This window comes from Rattus rattus, chromosome 5 (genome assembly GCF_011064425.1).
Source record: "Rattus rattus isolate New Zealand chromosome 5, Rrattus_CSIRO_v1, whole genome shotgun sequence".
NCBI classification, from domain to species: Eukaryota; Metazoa; Chordata; class Mammalia; order Rodentia; family Muridae; genus Rattus; species Rattus rattus.
Window position 1 is genome coordinate 150043652 of NC_046158.1, and position 16636 is coordinate 150060287.

The 16636-nt window shown below is 49.6% G+C and overlaps 1 protein-coding gene across 2 annotated transcripts in view; it reads right to left on the minus strand.

Moving 5' to 3' along the window:
• Positions 1–16636, minus strand: part of Ptpn1 (protein tyrosine phosphatase non-receptor type 1) — a 47607-nt gene that overhangs the window by 14772 nt on the left and 16199 nt on the right. For both annotated transcript variants that reach the window (XM_032904749.1, XM_032904750.1), the window contains exon 2: positions 1967–2057. In XM_032904749.1, the coding sequence (XP_032760640.1) occupies positions 1967–2057 (91 nt within the window). The remainder of the gene's footprint in view (positions 1–1966; positions 2058–16636) is intronic.

A 16636-nucleotide genomic window follows, 5' to 3' on the forward strand; every position in this document is an offset into this window, starting at 1 on the left:
AGTCAAGTCTCCAGTCTGTAAAAGGAAGCACTTCACTAAGAGCTGTCCCAGTCCTGGGCCATATGGAGGCATCTCGGGCGTGGCTGGCTGATGAGGCTCCTTAGCCCAGGTCTCTGCACTGCAGATATCTGAGTATCTGCCCAGTGCACAGCAGCATGCATGGGCAAGGAAGCGACTTACCATCTTTTACATGGTGTGATCTGTAAGATGTAAGGGGATTTAAACTGGGTATACTGGCATGGGCCTCTGGACCTGGCACTTGGAAGGCAGAGCCAAGTGGATCTCTGTAAACAAGGGCAGCCTGGTCTACATGGCGGGTTCCAGGACAGCCAGAGGTGCACGGTGAGATGCTGTGTCAAAGGGGACGGGGCGCAGTTTAATGAAGTAAAAACCCTCTCACACAGTATATGTACAGAGATGTAATTCGAGGGACAAAGTCAGCAGGAAAATTGTCACAGCTCCTGACAGAGCAGCAGGCTTTTGTTTCTGTTTCACTCACTACTTTATGACAAGAGTGCTGGCTCCCGAGGGCTGAGCCGTCATTCTTTCCCTACAGCTGAGACAGGGGCAGGCTATTCTCTCTGCTATAGCACAGGGAAACGGAAGACAAATCATGTCTTTCACCTGAGCCTAGAGAGGAAGACAATGGCACTAGGATCAACGAACAACCTGCAGCTTCTGCCTGAAGCCTCTCCAGCTGGGCTGCCATTTCCTGTGGTGGGCTCAGGGGCTGCCTAGGTTACTCTTAAGTAGGAAAGAAAGAAAGGGGTTGGGGAAGGTAGACAGGTAAGCAGACTGACTGAGCCCACCAGACCTAATAAATACTCACCTATAATCCTAGCACTCGGGAGGGAGACAGGATGATCGTGAGTTCAAGGCCAACCTTGGGGGTTAGTAAGTCTGAGTGGAGCCCAGGCTGCATGAGCCTATTTCTCAAGGGGACGCTGCAACTGCTGGCCCCACCTAGGACAGCTGGTGGATGTCCTGGGGCACCTGGCAGTGGGGAAGAGGCAGAGTCTCATACAGTCACACTGCTGTCCTTAAGTTCCAGCCAGGACTCCAGAGCAGAATCATTAAGGGTTTTTTCACTACCATACTTTACTTTCATAAACACACGTGACGTCCCTCACCCAAGGCAAGCTAAGCTGAAAACAGCAGGTGCTGGGGTGAGGTCAGCCAGCCCTCACCTAAGGACCTCCAAGTGCACTCACTTCGTATGGTCTAGTAACAATTGTCTCAGACCCTGGCCATTGTTTACTAAATGCGTAACCGAGGGAGCACTCAGCTTAGGGGCTCGCACTGCTGCTTCACCTCCACACATCCTGACAACAGAGGTACAGGCTGTGTTTCAATCCTAGAGCCACGTTATGTCTCCCCAGAAACCTGATCAGCAGTGGTGTCCATCTGAGGAGCCACAATCCTGTTGAGGAAAACGTCTATAGACCTCGAGGGACTCAACAACCTGAGAACTAATGATAGACCCTAGGGCCTGAGGCCCAGTTCTGGCTTTCCACACTTTCACTTACTTATTTCCAGACTCTAAGTCAGTTAGAAAGCACAGCTTAGACCAGTGGGCACTGCCGGTCCTTAGCACTGAAAGCCAAAGGCTGGCTGGTTCTCCACATCTGGTGGAGTGGAGCGAGTACCTATGAGCATCTTTGTGGCTCGTCACCAGGCTAACAACCAATGGCATTGCTGCTGAGTCATCCAGAAGAGACTACACTAAGCCCAAGTCATGCCACTTCTAGGGAGGAAAATGACTCACCACAACAGAGAGCTAAAAAGAAGGACCCTGAACCACTACCATTTCCAGAAACTGGAGCTCTACTGCTTTCTGCAACAGTGAATGTGAGCTATGACACTGTGTCTCCTGTGCTTATAACGGAGAAAAAGAGGTCATAACCTCTACCCACCCTAGACAATGACAGGCTCCACTGGGAAGTGTGAGTGGGTAGTGGGTACTTACAAGGGCTGACATCTCGGTACCTGTTCCGGTTTTTGTTCTTAGGAAGTTTCGCTATTCTGCATGGGAAGTCACTGGCTTCATGTCGAATATCCTACAAAAGAGAATAAAGAGTACTCTTTTGGGATCCATAGCAAAAAGCTATCCACATATAAATGGAGCACAGAGATGATGCCAAGTCCCGCGAGCAGAGCAGACATCAAAGATGCCTGGGCTGTGTAGGGAGGACATGGTGACTGGTATGCACAGGTACATACAAGGACTACTCAGGAAGGCCAGTAGCGGAAGCAGGGGACTTATGTCAGGAACAGTTAGTGATTGGGCAGCAGGGAAGAGTGGCAGATGGCTGCGGGATGTGGTAGGCAGGCCAGATCTTGAAGTGCTGGAATAATAGACCTGGGAGTTGGAACAGCCATGGAAAGGAACTTGTCAATCAACACGCCACCACCCAACCGCTGTTGCGAAGGCGAGCACCCCATCCCTGCGTGAACAGAAGCATCACACAGGCTCACCCTGTTCTCGCTGGGATGTTGCCAGTCTCAGGAAGCTGTCTGGGAGCAATGTGCTCCTGCATTAGCAATGACAAGCACATGTGCACTATGAATACACTACCACAAGGAAGCTGCACGTCTACAAATGGTGTAAACTCCTGACTCTGGGGTTGGTAGTAAAAAAAGGGTCAGGAAAGGAAGCCATGGCAACAGCCATCTGCAAGCTGGAAATCAGACCCCAGAGACATGCATGGTGTGGGCAGCTGTCATCTTGGAAGGGAGGGTGAGACTCCCAGTGGGGGTGGGGGGTTGAGGCCCACTCTGAGCAGAGCAGTTGCCATCCCACCCTACTTGCCTTCCCTCGGAGCTGCTGTGCCAGCTCTCACTTCTGCTGAAATCAAAGGATGACTTTGTGGAAGACTCTATCTAGACTAGCTAAAGTGTATAGCAGTACAGTGCAAGGTGAGCGCCCATCCAAGGTGGGAATGAGCTGAACAAGCCCAAGCGCAGGTCCTGCCTTCTTTTCTTTCAGAAGCTCACACGGGGCTGCAGTTCCACTTCCGTTCTAGGTGGAAGTCTCAGATGATCTGACCAGACAGCAGGACGCACGGAAGGCTGCCAGGATTAGGGTGTGCCCATTTGCTCAGTGCTCTATCTGCCCGAGGGCCTCTATGCTCCTCACAGATACAGATGCCACTGATGGCAGATATACTACTCATAAAGTGTCTAACAGGAAAACAAGGGCCAGGGAAAGAGGCCCTTGGAGGACAAACTGTGGAGTTCAGAAAAACTGAGAATAAATAGTACTGATACTCACAATAGCAAGATTCATATTTAGCAAGTAAGAACAGGATGCTATGACAAACTAAACAAACATGTCTTTGGTAATACAAAACATAATAGCAAAAATGACAAGCTCAGTTGAAAAGTTAGAGAACTTCTTCTATCCCCCGACAGCCACCCCAAAGGAAAGCCAAAGACAGTAGATAAAATCAGCTAAAGTGAAAAGCAGGTAACAAGGAATAGAAAGTTCCATCTCTCAGACCCTCAGGTGCCCATGAAAACAACAGAAACAACCCCTTCATTCTCTGGACTGTGCAGCCCCAGAGCCCGAGAGGCAGAGGACATGGGAGGGCGGCATGACCTATCTGGAAGCTACCAAGTAAGGAGCAAACCTGCTCCACTGAAGGATGCTCGTTTCCATTCTGGAATCCAATATCCCGTGGATAGTCAAGTGAGAAGGGCCAAGGAAAACACCCCTTACCTCGCAGGCCTCACACCTCAAACACCCCTCAGCATTCACCCAGGACTCATACCCCACCACCCATACCCACTTTTCAGCGTGTTTTTCCACCCGAGCGAGGGGAGAAAGAAACTCAATGGGAAATGATGGCAAAGGGAAGCTGCTCCATGGACAGCGGAGGCTGAAGTGAAGGATTCCTGCCAAGATGACAAAATGGCAGCATCACAGTTCACCCGCTGAGATTCTCCAGCACATTCACTGTGGCCATGGAAGTGAGAATTAGACCTGAATCCAGCCAACAGGGGATTCCAACTGATACAGCATGAAGGTGGCTTTCAGAACCTGCATGAGAGCTATGTGTGGTAAGCCTCCAGTTGGATGACTCCACGAAAACCTGACCTGAGAGAGCCTGAACTCTCATAAAGCTAGCATTAAAACCATGGTGACGGGGCTGGGGATTTAGCTCAGTGGTAGAGCGCTTACCTAGGAAGCGCAAGGCCCTGGGTTGGTCCCCAGCTCCAAAAAAAAAAACCAAAAAAAAAAAAAAAAAAAAAAAAAAAAAAAAAAAACCATGGTGACAGGACACAAAAGAGCCCAAGGGCCAGTCATGGTGACCATGGTCACCTGCAATGCCAGGACTCAGAGGCTGAGGTAAGGCCACTGCTGAGCTGAGGTCAGCCTGAGCTATACAGCTAGATCCCGTCTCAAAGAACCAAAAAGATGCCAGGCACCGGGGTGCACACCACTCATCTCAGCGCTCCAGGGGCAGAGGCAGATGAATTGCTGTGACTTTGAGGTCAGCCTAGTCTACATAATGAGACCTTGTCTCAACTAACAAAAATAAGCAGGACGACATTTTTATATTTCGGAAGCCCATTCACATGCAAATATGAACTTGGGTGACCAGCTGACAGGCCTGACTCGACATCTCCATTTCTTTTGGAAGTAAGCAACATAGAATCCAATCCAGGCACAGAAGTGCTGCCATATTTTCGCAGAACACTCTGCTAAGTCAAACAGCAAAGCTGGCTTCAACATCTGCTTTAGTACTGTGCAATGAATGACTGCTTCTTGCTCCATGGTAGAATGCATTATTTGTTTAAAACTATCCGCCACAGGGAAGAACAGGACAGCTTCCTGAAAGCAGTAAGGTGTCCCTTAAGAGCGAAGCCCTCGCCTCTATCTAATCTCAGACCTAGGCCAGGGCAGGCCCTCAGCATAACTGGATGACGGAGGGAAAGGATGAAGTTAATACCGTAAGTGTACAGTCTGAGTCTACACTAGCATGCTTCCCGGCACGGGCTGGGAATGCCCCAGAGGGAACATGCATCCGAGAACACCCATCAAGTCCATCTTAACTGCTGCAGAACGCATGCTCCTGGGGTTTGGTTTGGCTTCTGCAATTGTCGCACACAGCCTCCTGACAAGATAATACCAAACTGGTTACTAAAACAGATACTAAGGCAGAGAACGGAGAGTAATTTTCTTCAGTGTAGCCACTGGCAAACTGTCCATTCCAATAACTAGTCCCCCACCCAGGCTCATGCAAACAATACTGATTAAACTCAGGGACCCACAAACAAAACAAAACAAAACGATCCCCCAAAACATGAAAATAGGAAGAGGGGTCTTACTGGGAAGATGAATAAGCAGGAAGGGGAGGGACTTCCAGGCAGCACTGAGAGGTGAAAGTGGTCAAAATGCACAACACAACCATGTGAAACTGTCAATAAATTAAAAAGAAAAACCCACACGTAAGCAGAATCGGGGACTACCAAGTTCCTGACACTGGCCAGTCTCCCACTCTTCTCTAAATGGCCATCTGAGCTGAGGGGCTGGAGGTGTTATTTGCTGATGTGGGAAGATACTGGTTCTCAGAATAGTCAGCCGAGAGACTGAATGAAGGGCAGAAACACGGGACAGAGGGGACCGATGGCAGGCACTTACAGGCGCAGCCATGGCTAAAGACACACAGAGAGCTGGACCTTGTCTCTGGCTCACCTAAGATGCTGTAGATAATCCCTCAAAGTACTCCATGCAGAGCACAGTTTATTAACTGGGTCTCATTATAAAGGAGAATGAATAATTTACATGCAGCAAAGAACAATCAAATACACAGATCACCAGAGACTCTTTTGAATGGGAAACAATATCCTTTGTATTTTGCTTTGTTTTGTTTGTGAGACAAGTACTTACATAGCCTAGGCTAGCCTCAAACTCCCTATGAAGCTGAGGATGACCTTGAACTAATAATCCCAGCCAACAAGTCCTGGGAATACACACAAGTGCACCTGGTTTCCTGGGCAGTGGGATGGGACCCAGGCTCCTGTGACTGTTAAGCTCCACCCCAGCCTACTTCACTCTCCACACAGAAGTTAAGGACATAACTTACTGCAAAGCCTTAAGAAATGGTGAGGTGCAGTTGAATAGACACCTGCCTGGTATGCATGAGGCCCCGGGCTTGATTCTAACTCACTCTAACTCACTAAGGAAAGGAACCTCTGTTGTGGACAGCAGGACAATTTCATGGTGACAAGCACCTCTACTCTGAAGCGCCAGTCAATTATATTTAGAAAAACCACAGACAGTCAAGGCTGCAGCCCAGATGAGAAGCAGCAGACATGAATGCCCAGGCTCTCTCCTGGTCCCCGGTACACTTAACTGGGCTGCTAAAGTCTCAGATGGCCTGCTCTAGAAGACGACTAACGCTTCAACTAGAATACAGCCTAAGGAACCGTGGACTCAAGGCAGAAAGAGAGTCACCAGACAGTCAAGGCTAGGAGGCTGAGTGACTACAAGAGCAAAATACCCAGGCTGCAACTGCAGTCACACAGAGGCGCAGCGGGGTGTGGGTGTGGGTGTGGGTGTGGGTGGTGGTGATAAAGCTGAAGAACAGCAGCAGCTTCAGAGTGGCTCCCATGATGGACTCCAGAGCATTAACATGGTGCTGGGTAACCACCTACGGCTCCTACAGTGGTTCAAAACACCTAACTCTTAAAATACCAAAGTGACCTCTGCCACTGCTGATGACCCCAAGGCATTTACAAGAACAAGCCACTTAGATAATCATGTTAACAATGACTTCTCGGTCCCTAAGGACTGATTCTTAGCAGGAGAGGAACAGCTCTGAGAGGCTGAACTGTGGCTGGGATGGGAGGAGCACCATCCTAGGTCCTGACTGCCGTGGGTATGAATGGTGAAGTGAACCCAGTCTTGCGCTGCTTTTAGAAGCAGCATTCTGAGTTCAGAGCAGAAGGCCGCGGCATCGGGGCTGCCACTCACCTTACACAAATTATACAAATAATTAGGATGACACGCTCACAGTTAGACTCTCAAGTGTCCCTGGCTTTGACCCTAATTTTTACAGCCCTTGTTATAAAAACCACTTATGTTTTCTGTTAAATGTCATGAATTCCGCCTTGGGCAGAAATCAATAGGGAGAAAATGAATCAGACTTACAGTAATTGATGTCAATCAAACATATTGGAACCAGCATCTACTGAAGTGCTGAGAACCACAAAACTGTTCCCGTAAGAGAACTGGCTAAACATCGACTTTCACTTCTGTTCTGTTTACCTTCTGCTTTCTGTCAGGCCAGTCAGAACTTCACCCGGCTCCTGGCTGCCTGCCGGGGGACAGTGGGACAGTTGACTAACAAGGAATTGGCAGGCATCTGCAAGAGCAATATCTACAATTTTCCTGGCAGGAACCAGGCTGCCCACTGTGTTTCCTCCTTCCAAGGTCCCAGGGGAGAGGCCACATAGAACACCAGTGAAATCCCTGCTCTGAAATGACACCGCTGTCCTTACACAATGGAAGGATGCTCCCTGCATACTTAGCAGTGTGAACGAGCAGAAAACAGCTCATTAAAACAAAATGAGTTTGGTTAAGATTTTCCCAAGTACCTGGAAAACTGTGGGAGGCTCTGCTAACCAGGACCGAGAAAAAGGCAAATGCACTACTCACCAGCACGTGAGCCTACACAGTACCGTCTAGAGGCCACACGCCGTTCTACCTGCCGTGAGAGATGGACGATGAAGGAGAAACAGAGAGCAAGGCGTGACAGCACTGGAAGGGATGGATTTGTGAAGCCACAAAAATAAAGTCACAAGCTGGGGTTAGGAGGATGTGACAGTCCAAGAAAGGAGGCAGGCACGAGGCTCAACATAGGTAGGTGTTCCTTAGTTCATCCAGACGCGGCCTGGCACTGTCCCCAGACCAGGAGCAGAGTCTTCAGACTCCAGCCGCTCAGCCTGCATGGAGAGATGCAAGTGACCTCTCACTTCTAGGTAGAGTGCAGGACTGTAGGTCAGGCATGTATACACTCCAGGAATCAATCCCAGCATTACAAGGAGACAGAAGTATGTCAAGTTCACGAGCTACACAGGAAGACCCTGTCTCAAAACCAAACCAAAGCACAAAGTATGTTATGGAGTAAATTCATTCTTTTCAACATCTTAGCAAACCAAAGATAAAGAAAAATAGGGATATTAAAATGCAAGAAAATTTAAGCAGGGGTAGCTTTTAATCCCAGTAGTCAGGAGACAGAGACAGGTGAGGTGGAAGACAGCATGGTCTACACAGTGAGTTCCAGGACAGCCAGCGGCAAGTAGTGAGACCTTGTCGTGTTCCGTGTGGGGCAGATCTGGGGCTGAGATGATGGCTAAGTTGTAAAGACACAGCTCCTGCACTGGAACCAGTTTGGTTTCCAGCACCCACAAAGAGGCTCACAACTGACTGTAAATCTAGTTTCCAGGAGGTCTGATGCCCTCTTCTGGCTACCAAGGGCTCTGTGCACATAACTGGCACATATGCAGAAAAATACCCATATACATAAAAAGGTTGTAATGGAAAGAAAAGGTATCGGTGGCATTTTGAGACAGGTTCTCACTGTGCTGCCCTGGCTGGCCTGAAACTATGTAGACCAGGCTGGCCAGGAACATCTGCCTGCCTCTGCCTCCAGAATGCTGGGATTAAAGTCTACATAAGAAAAAAGAATGTCATGACCTACAGAGTAGCATGGTTGTCCTTGAAGTGAAATGACTGCACCCCAAATCCTGCCTCATATTCATCTCAACTGTTTTTTGTGTAGAAATCCATAGAAAAATATAAGAAGATATTAATTATGTTCAATTGGCTAGGAGTGGTGGTGCTCCTTTTTAATCAAAGCAGACAGGCAGATTTCTGTGAGTTCCAGGCCAACCAGGGACAGACGGACACACACACACACACACACACACACACACACGACATATAAACAGTTTTAGTTCAAGTTCAATAAACAAACCAGGGGGGAGTGGGGCAGCGGTGTGGCGAGGCTGGATGGTAACTGCACTTGCTACATGAACACGATCCCAGCACCTGTACAAAAAGTCGGGTGTGGCATGTGCTATAATATTAGGACCCTTTCTGGGAAGAGACAGGATGACCCTGAGGTGAGCAGTGATCAAGCAGGTCACCCAATGTTCTCATCTGGTCTCTCCATGAGTGCACACGTAGGGGCGCTAACAGCACACGCACTCCCCCTACCCACACTTTTTATGACAGTTACCTCTAACCTCAAGGGAAACACAAGCTACACTCAGAGGGCTGGTGAGATGGCTTAGCCAGCCGAGGCTCTGACCTGAGTGGGATTCTTGGAACCCAAACTGTGGAAGACAAGAATGGACCTCCACCACAGACACACAGACACAGACACACAGACACACAGACACACAGACACCACCACCACCACCACCACCACCACCACCACCACCAACCACCAACAACAACAACAACAACAAAACCTACATTCACAGCCCAGTACCAAGCTCAGCCTGGGCTGCTTTGAAAGGCCCTGCCTCAGACTAACTTAAGAGAGTTCAATCCCCCTTCAGAGCACTACTGCACACAGCACAGAGCAGCAGAGCCTCCCATCTGTGCTACCATATCCTTAACTGCACAATAAAATGAACAAGTCTTTGGAGGCCTGTTCCTCTGGCCTCCTATGGTACAGACCCAGGCTTTCCAAAGCTGAATACATCAAGAACTAGTTTTTCTCCAGCCTGGTTTAAAGAGTGAGTTACAGGACAGCCAGGCCTACAGAGAAACCCTGTCTCAAAAGCACACATACATATACAAGTAAACATAATTCCACATTACATAATGTAAACTATATAATGTATACTACACATACATATTGTCCAATGTGTGTGTGTAATATATACATTATATGTGTGTGTATATACACACCCATACTCATATACTTTTTCTTTACAATGGGGACAGGCAGCAAGCCTCTGCTAGTTACATATGATCACCTGTAGAAGCTTCCGAGAACCAGATGCTAGATTCTTTTTTTTTTTTTTTTTTTTTTTTTTTTTTTTTTGGAGCTGGGGCCCGAACCAGGGGCGCTTGCCCTCTACCAGCTAAATCCCCAACCCCTACTAGATTCTTCTTTAAGGGGTTGGTCTGCATTTTGCTGCCATGACCCAAACTCCAGAGGATCACACAACCACACGCATGCTGCCTAACCCCAGCAGGTCACTTGCAACCCTCTCAGCTACTGCGGCTTGAACGCCCTCTGAAATGTGCGCATTACTTTTCCTTCAAAACCCGAGAAGACAGAGAAACAGGTTATCAGGAACCAAGGACTCCTAACGCCCAGGGTGGACAAGGAATTCCAGACCACCAATGCCACATACACGGCCACAAAGGGCTATGGTCTCCTGCTGAGCTGCACTGCTCTCCCCCAGGTCTCCTGAGATCCTTGTGCTCACCAGGGCAACCATGTATGAGGATCACTAACTTCACACCAATTTCTTTCCCTGCCTTCAGGTTGGGCCAAGTGCTGAGGACAGGGGGTTTGGCCAAGGTCCCTGTCCTTGGTTAGCGGGTAGATCACCTGTGGCCATAAGTTCACTATGTAGAAAGGGAAGGCATCAAGGTTGGTTAGTGAAATCAAAAGTACTTACTATCTTTGTAAGTGGCTGCTGGGCAGAGGGCCAGAGACAGGTCTTTGGTCCTTCAGCATCAGTGGAAGGAAACCAGCCAGGGCTATGGTCCAGGGACCACCCCTTCCCTGAGCATGCGCAGGGACTGCATAGCATCACTCTGGGCTCTTGCCACATGATGGTGAGCCTCATCTGTCTGTATCCATAGAGCTATTAGGCTTTTTACCTCTGCTACCTACGCAGAAGACGTGCCCAGAGGAGCGAGTGTTCATGGGACACAGCTCAGTTAAGGGACATGTGGGGTCTAAAGATGTCAGAAAGAGCCAAGGGGATGTTGGCGGGTGGGGGTTAGCATGCATAGGATGACAGACAACAGAGAGAGAGAGAGAATGATGATGGGCCTAATTGCTGCTTCTCTCCTGAATGCCACTGAAGTTAAAGACATGTGCCACCAGGCCTGGCTGGGAGGGTACAATGTCAGTCCCTGGAAAGCCAGCCCCAGGACAGCCTGAGCTACAGTAGGGACCATCTCAAATACAAATACAAATGCATCAGGAATAAGGGAGTCAAGAGTGCATTAATTACAAGGAGCACTACGATATGACAGGTGCACACCCCTGGCCCTGCTGCAGGCTCACACACATGGGCTGAGGAGACAGGGAAGGACAGCTGTGCAGGAATCTTCAGTGACTGCATTGAAACTTCAAGGGGAAAATCCGAGTGGCAGATCCCAACCCACAATACCTCTCATGAGAAGCTGCAGTGATGGGTTCAAGGAGGCTTCCCCTTCCCACAGGAAAGGTGAAGTGTACTGTGAGAAAATAAGGTTAACTGGTTTGTTTTCAGGACAGGGCTTTCTCTGTTAGCCCTGGCTGTTCTGTACCTCGCTTTGTAGACCAGGTTGGCCTCAAACTCAAAAGACCTATCTGCCTGCCTCTGCTTCCCAAGTGCTGAGATTCAAGGCATGTGCCACCACCAACTGACTGAAAAAATAAAGAATTTTAACAGGGGTAAAAGGCTATCGGCAGAACTTGAGTTCCTAAACTATTAGCTAGTCTAAGAAAAACCCTTAACACTTCACTTCCCCACAGTGGTGTGTCAGGAGGCGAATGCTCAGAGATACGTTCTCAGGTCACATGCCTGCCCTCCTTCCCTGGACTCCACTTGAAGCCACTTCTAAAGAAAAGCACCACTCTATGCCCCAGGCCCCACTGAAGAGGTTCCTCAGAGTAGCACAGGGCCTAAGCTGCCCCACACACTTCTTTTCCTCTCCAGCACTCCCTCCACCTCCGTTTCTCTCCTGTGTCTCCTGGGAGCTCAGGTACAGGACCCGGGTTAGCACAGTGCTGCACTCAGGAGCCCACTGTATGCACTCGACGTGGAGAATGCTGAGAGGGGAGGGGCCAACTCTGGTGGCAGAGTAACTGTCAGAAAGGCTCTTAGAAGTTCCGAGTCCTCACACAGTGACTGACTCCAGAAACAGAGGTATCGTATCTCACATGCAGCACTCTTAAAGTGAGTCACAAGGTGGAAACTGCATGAAATTAATCTAAAGACCCTCCTTAAACTAGCTGCCAGCCAGAGGCCTCTGACCACTTAAGTGTCTTAGAGAAAAACTGCCTCACTCCTTTCTGTGGTAGAAATATTCTGTGTGTGGCATTGGCAATTATGTAATTAAAGAAGTATTTTTCGCTGACAGGGAGAGGTGGTGTGCAGCTAACACCTGAAGGCTACCTGTGGTGACAAGTCCATAGGGGATTCCAGGCCAGGCAGCAGAGGCACCAGGTGCAAAGGGCATAGAGCCAAGGCAGAAGACAACCCCAAATTCCTGTACAGCGTGATGATAGCCAGGGAAGAAGAGGAGTGACGCTCAGGGTGGTGTAAAATGTCCTGTGTGCTTAGCATGGAAAACAGAGAGCAAGACACCCCCACCCCCAACCAGAGTGCAGCTGCTCTTTCTGCAACTAAAACCCTAACTCCCAAAAGGAGTTAAGCTGCAACTCTGGAGAAAAATACCACTCAGTGCGAGGAAGGCACTGCTATAAAGCAGGTGGTGCTGGCCCGGAGACCTGGGAAGCTGAGGCCTCTACCCAGGAGGCTCCGGGCATCTTATCAGAGCAGGTTAAGGATGCTGAGTATTGTGGGACAGGATCCCTGAAATGTCTGGACAGCGACACAGCACATCTGTGATAGACAGGGGCTTGCACCGGCTGAGACGGACTAAAGGCCAGAGATGAGAAGGGCTTCAGCCAGGACTGAAGGCCGGAAGTTGTGGGTATTCATTCTGCTTTGATGTGGGTCTTGAAACAGGGTCTTATTTTGTTCTCTGAGCTGGCATCATTCAAACTGTGACAGCCCTCTTGCCTCAGCCCCCTCCGTGTAGGATCACAAGCATGAGCCCCAGGGCAGCCCTGGGACACTGGTCTCAAAAGGAAAGCTGGAGGAGAGGTGCTGACTGGCGGTGGGGATCCCTGAAGAGATGGTGACTTTAACTGTGGCCAAGGCCAGACAGAAACATCACAGTATCCACTGTGGGTCCCCAATCGAGAGGACAAGGCAGAGAAAGGCATCCTGTTACAGAATGCTCTCTAAACAGAAGGGTTGAAGCCAGACTTTAATAAGCATACAATGGCGGTGGGGGTGTACACCTTCGATCTCAGCACTCGGGGAGGCAGAGGCAAGCAGATCCCCGAGGTGAGGCCAGCCTGGTCTACAGAGCAAGTTCCAGGATAGTCAGGGGTACACAGAGAAACTTTTATCTTGAAAAAACAAAAAGATCTTATGGCCATGAGACTTCTGGTATATTTTTATGAAGTGTGATATTTCCAAGGTTAAAGGCTTGGTACTGGAGTGATTCTTAGGACCATATAGCCCTTTTACAGAGAAACCTATATGAGCAGGAAAAGACCCAGGCTCACAGGGAAATATTAGCTAAAAGCTGTTTAATACCACAGATTCCACAGCTAAACCAACCCCTTCTGAGGTCATAACTATTAAGTGAAGAAAAAGCTCCAGAATCTTCCATCGCACTGTGCCAGGCATACTTAGGAAAAATGTGTGTTCCCAGGAAACCTGTCCACCGCCAGCCTCCACGGCCTCTGTCTTGGTGCACACTCCCAGGCAGGCCTCTTCAGAAGCAGGCTATCAACCTTCCCACTTCTGGGTAGACACAGTGAAGCAGCAGATGTCAATCCAGAGGCCAAACGCCTGTGTGAACTAGCATTTCATGGCCTGTTAGAGTGGCTCCCCAGATACCCTGGCCAATTGTGATACAGGCCATTTGATACAGGAAGGGGGAGATGAACACTGAAGTGACAAATCAAACTGTCACAGGCTGCCTGCCAGTCCTTGTCCCAGCTACTGCCCAGAGACCTCTCTCTCCAGTCAGTCTTGGCTGTACTCTGTTTGGCACAGGCTGTTCTTGAGCACTGGTGGGTAGCAAGTGTCTGTGGGGCTTCACGGCCTCTCATAATGAGCTTTGTGTGAAAACTGAAGTAAGAAACAGTGCAGGGGACAGTGAGGCTGCACCTAAAAGCTGCTCTCTTGTGCAACGTGATCCCAGGGATGCGAGTGACACCGAGTGACATGCGAGTGTGCGATGAGTCACCTGGGTCCCAGCCCTCATGGCAGGCAACACTACTCCTGAGAACCCCGCAGAGCACTTAAAACTGTACCTCGCTACTACAAAAGACAGTGTGTTTCAGAATAGGTGACTGTAGACCAGAGGCAAGCACCCCATGGCCTCTTACCTGGGAATCCAGAGAGTGCAGAAATCACGTAGACTCCCTAGCTGCCTGTTCCCAGACTCTAGTCTAATGATAGTTCTGGGGGTTCAAACTTACTGAGCCCCAAATTCACCCTGTACTACTGAATCCCTCTGCATCAAACTGACTTAAAAAAAGAAAAGAAAAAATTGCCTCCAGTGGCGTAGGAGCCTGGAAAGGGATAGGCAGATCTAAGCCTCCAGGAGAACACCAACGCTACTCATTCATAAAAAACACTGCCAAGTCAAGTCATGTGATGGTAAGTAACAGAGCCCCTCAGGTAAACTGCAGGGTTACAGCTGCATGCGGGGTGTACATGTAACTTCCACTCCCCGCACTGTTTCTACAGGAAAACACAGCCAGAATGCCAAGCAATCTCCAAGCTCCAGAGGTGTGACACATCCATGGAGGAGAACGGTCTGTACTCTCACGCATGGCTGCCATCCCGAGCCTGTGCCAGCTAAGGGAAGTCCATCGCAGCACTGTTCTGTGAAGAGACCCAAGTACAACTGAAGATGCTGTGCAGGGAGTGAGAGCACAGAGCCTCACAAACCAGGCATCCCAGGTTACTAAGACCCGGACAGCTTTTATGAAAACCTCTCTCAGTTTACACTGATTACACGAGGACATCTGAAAACAGTGTCTCTGAGGGTTACTATGGTCCACTTCTCAGTGTTCACTCACCCGTGGCTACTTCTGCCATCTTCTTCAAGGGCACTGGCAGGTACAAAGCCCCTAAACACAGAGGCAGGTAGCAGCCATGATAGACCAGAATGCCTGCAGCCTGTGCGGCATCATAAGGTATGCTCAGGGAGAAGCTACAGAGCTGGGTCACCAAGCTGGCCACGTCACATGCTTGTTTCCTACCAGGAAACAGCCCTAAGATGCCCCCATGGCTGCAATGGCTAGTGGCCACTGTCATGGCTACAGTAGCATAGGCACAGCCCAGCCCTGTACACCGGAAAACGCCACCAGCTTCCATGCCAGCCCTGTGAGCACTCTGTTCTCATCTCTTCCGCCTCTAACCTTCAGCCTGAATTCTAAGAAAGGTGGGCCATGCTTCAAGGCTCTGGGCATCCACAGGCTTGGCCTTGCTGGCTAAGCACATCAGAGCCTGGGCACAGTGTCTGTCCCCTTCAAACTCAGAAGAATGAGGGAGACTTGAAGCTCCAGAGTCGCAGAGCTACACAGAACTGGATCTGGGCAGGGATGCTGTGGCCTCCTCCCGGGCCACAGCCTGCTCTGTGCCCCCTGATCACAGCAGGTCTTCTCTGTCTCATGCTGTCATCCACCAGAGGAGTTCTGCTCATCCCACAGAAGACCACAAATGCCTTTGTTCTAAACTCAGTCATCTTCACACAGGAGTGAGCCTCTTGTGTTAAATGTGCTGGGGCTCAAGCTCCCCAAACAACTTTCTGCACAGGAACAGCAGGCTGGCAGCGCCAGGATAGGCAGCCAAACTCTCTGGGCAGACTAGGGCCTGCCTTCTTCTCCATTCAAAGCACCACTCATTGCATAAGCTCCACGGGGAAGGGGTATCCAAAACACCAATCCCCACATGGTCAGGGCTTGACCAGGACAACATTTCAAGAAAAGGGTGAGGGCACCAAATGCAGATAAATGCCTCACTTGTCCAGAATTTTTGCTGGGCACTTTCTGGCACGATCAGAATCTCAGGAAATACCAAACAAATGAAAATGTAGAGGTAACATGGTCAGAATGACCTAACTGCTGAGAACACACGACTCCCTTCTCCCCAGCCACAGAATCATATGCTAAGGAAGCTGCTTCCTGCAGCCCTATGGCCTGACTCAGCCCCTCCACTTCCTCTCAGCTCAGCCTGGCTCCCCACCTCTGCCATCTCTCTCTGGTAGCGCCCTATAACACAAAGCTAGAGTGGCAGGTCGTGTCGGGGGAGCAGCAAGGAGGAACTAAGTCCCACCAAGCATCAACATGGCCTGGCAGGTCCTCTGAGGAGAAGTGTAGATATATGCAAGGTTCTGTGAGAGTCACCAGCTAGTGCTACACAGTTCTCCCTCAGAATGGGTTTCCAGGCTTGGTAGGGTCTAAACTAATATGCATATGAGAGACAAGCACAGAACACGGGAAGAGTGCACTCCCCAGCACCAAACAGACCAGTGACAATGGTCAAGAACAGAACAGAACGGGGCATGGTGGTGCACACACAACTTTTAATCCTAGCACTCGGGGGCAGAGGCAGGAGGAAATCTGAGTTTGAGACC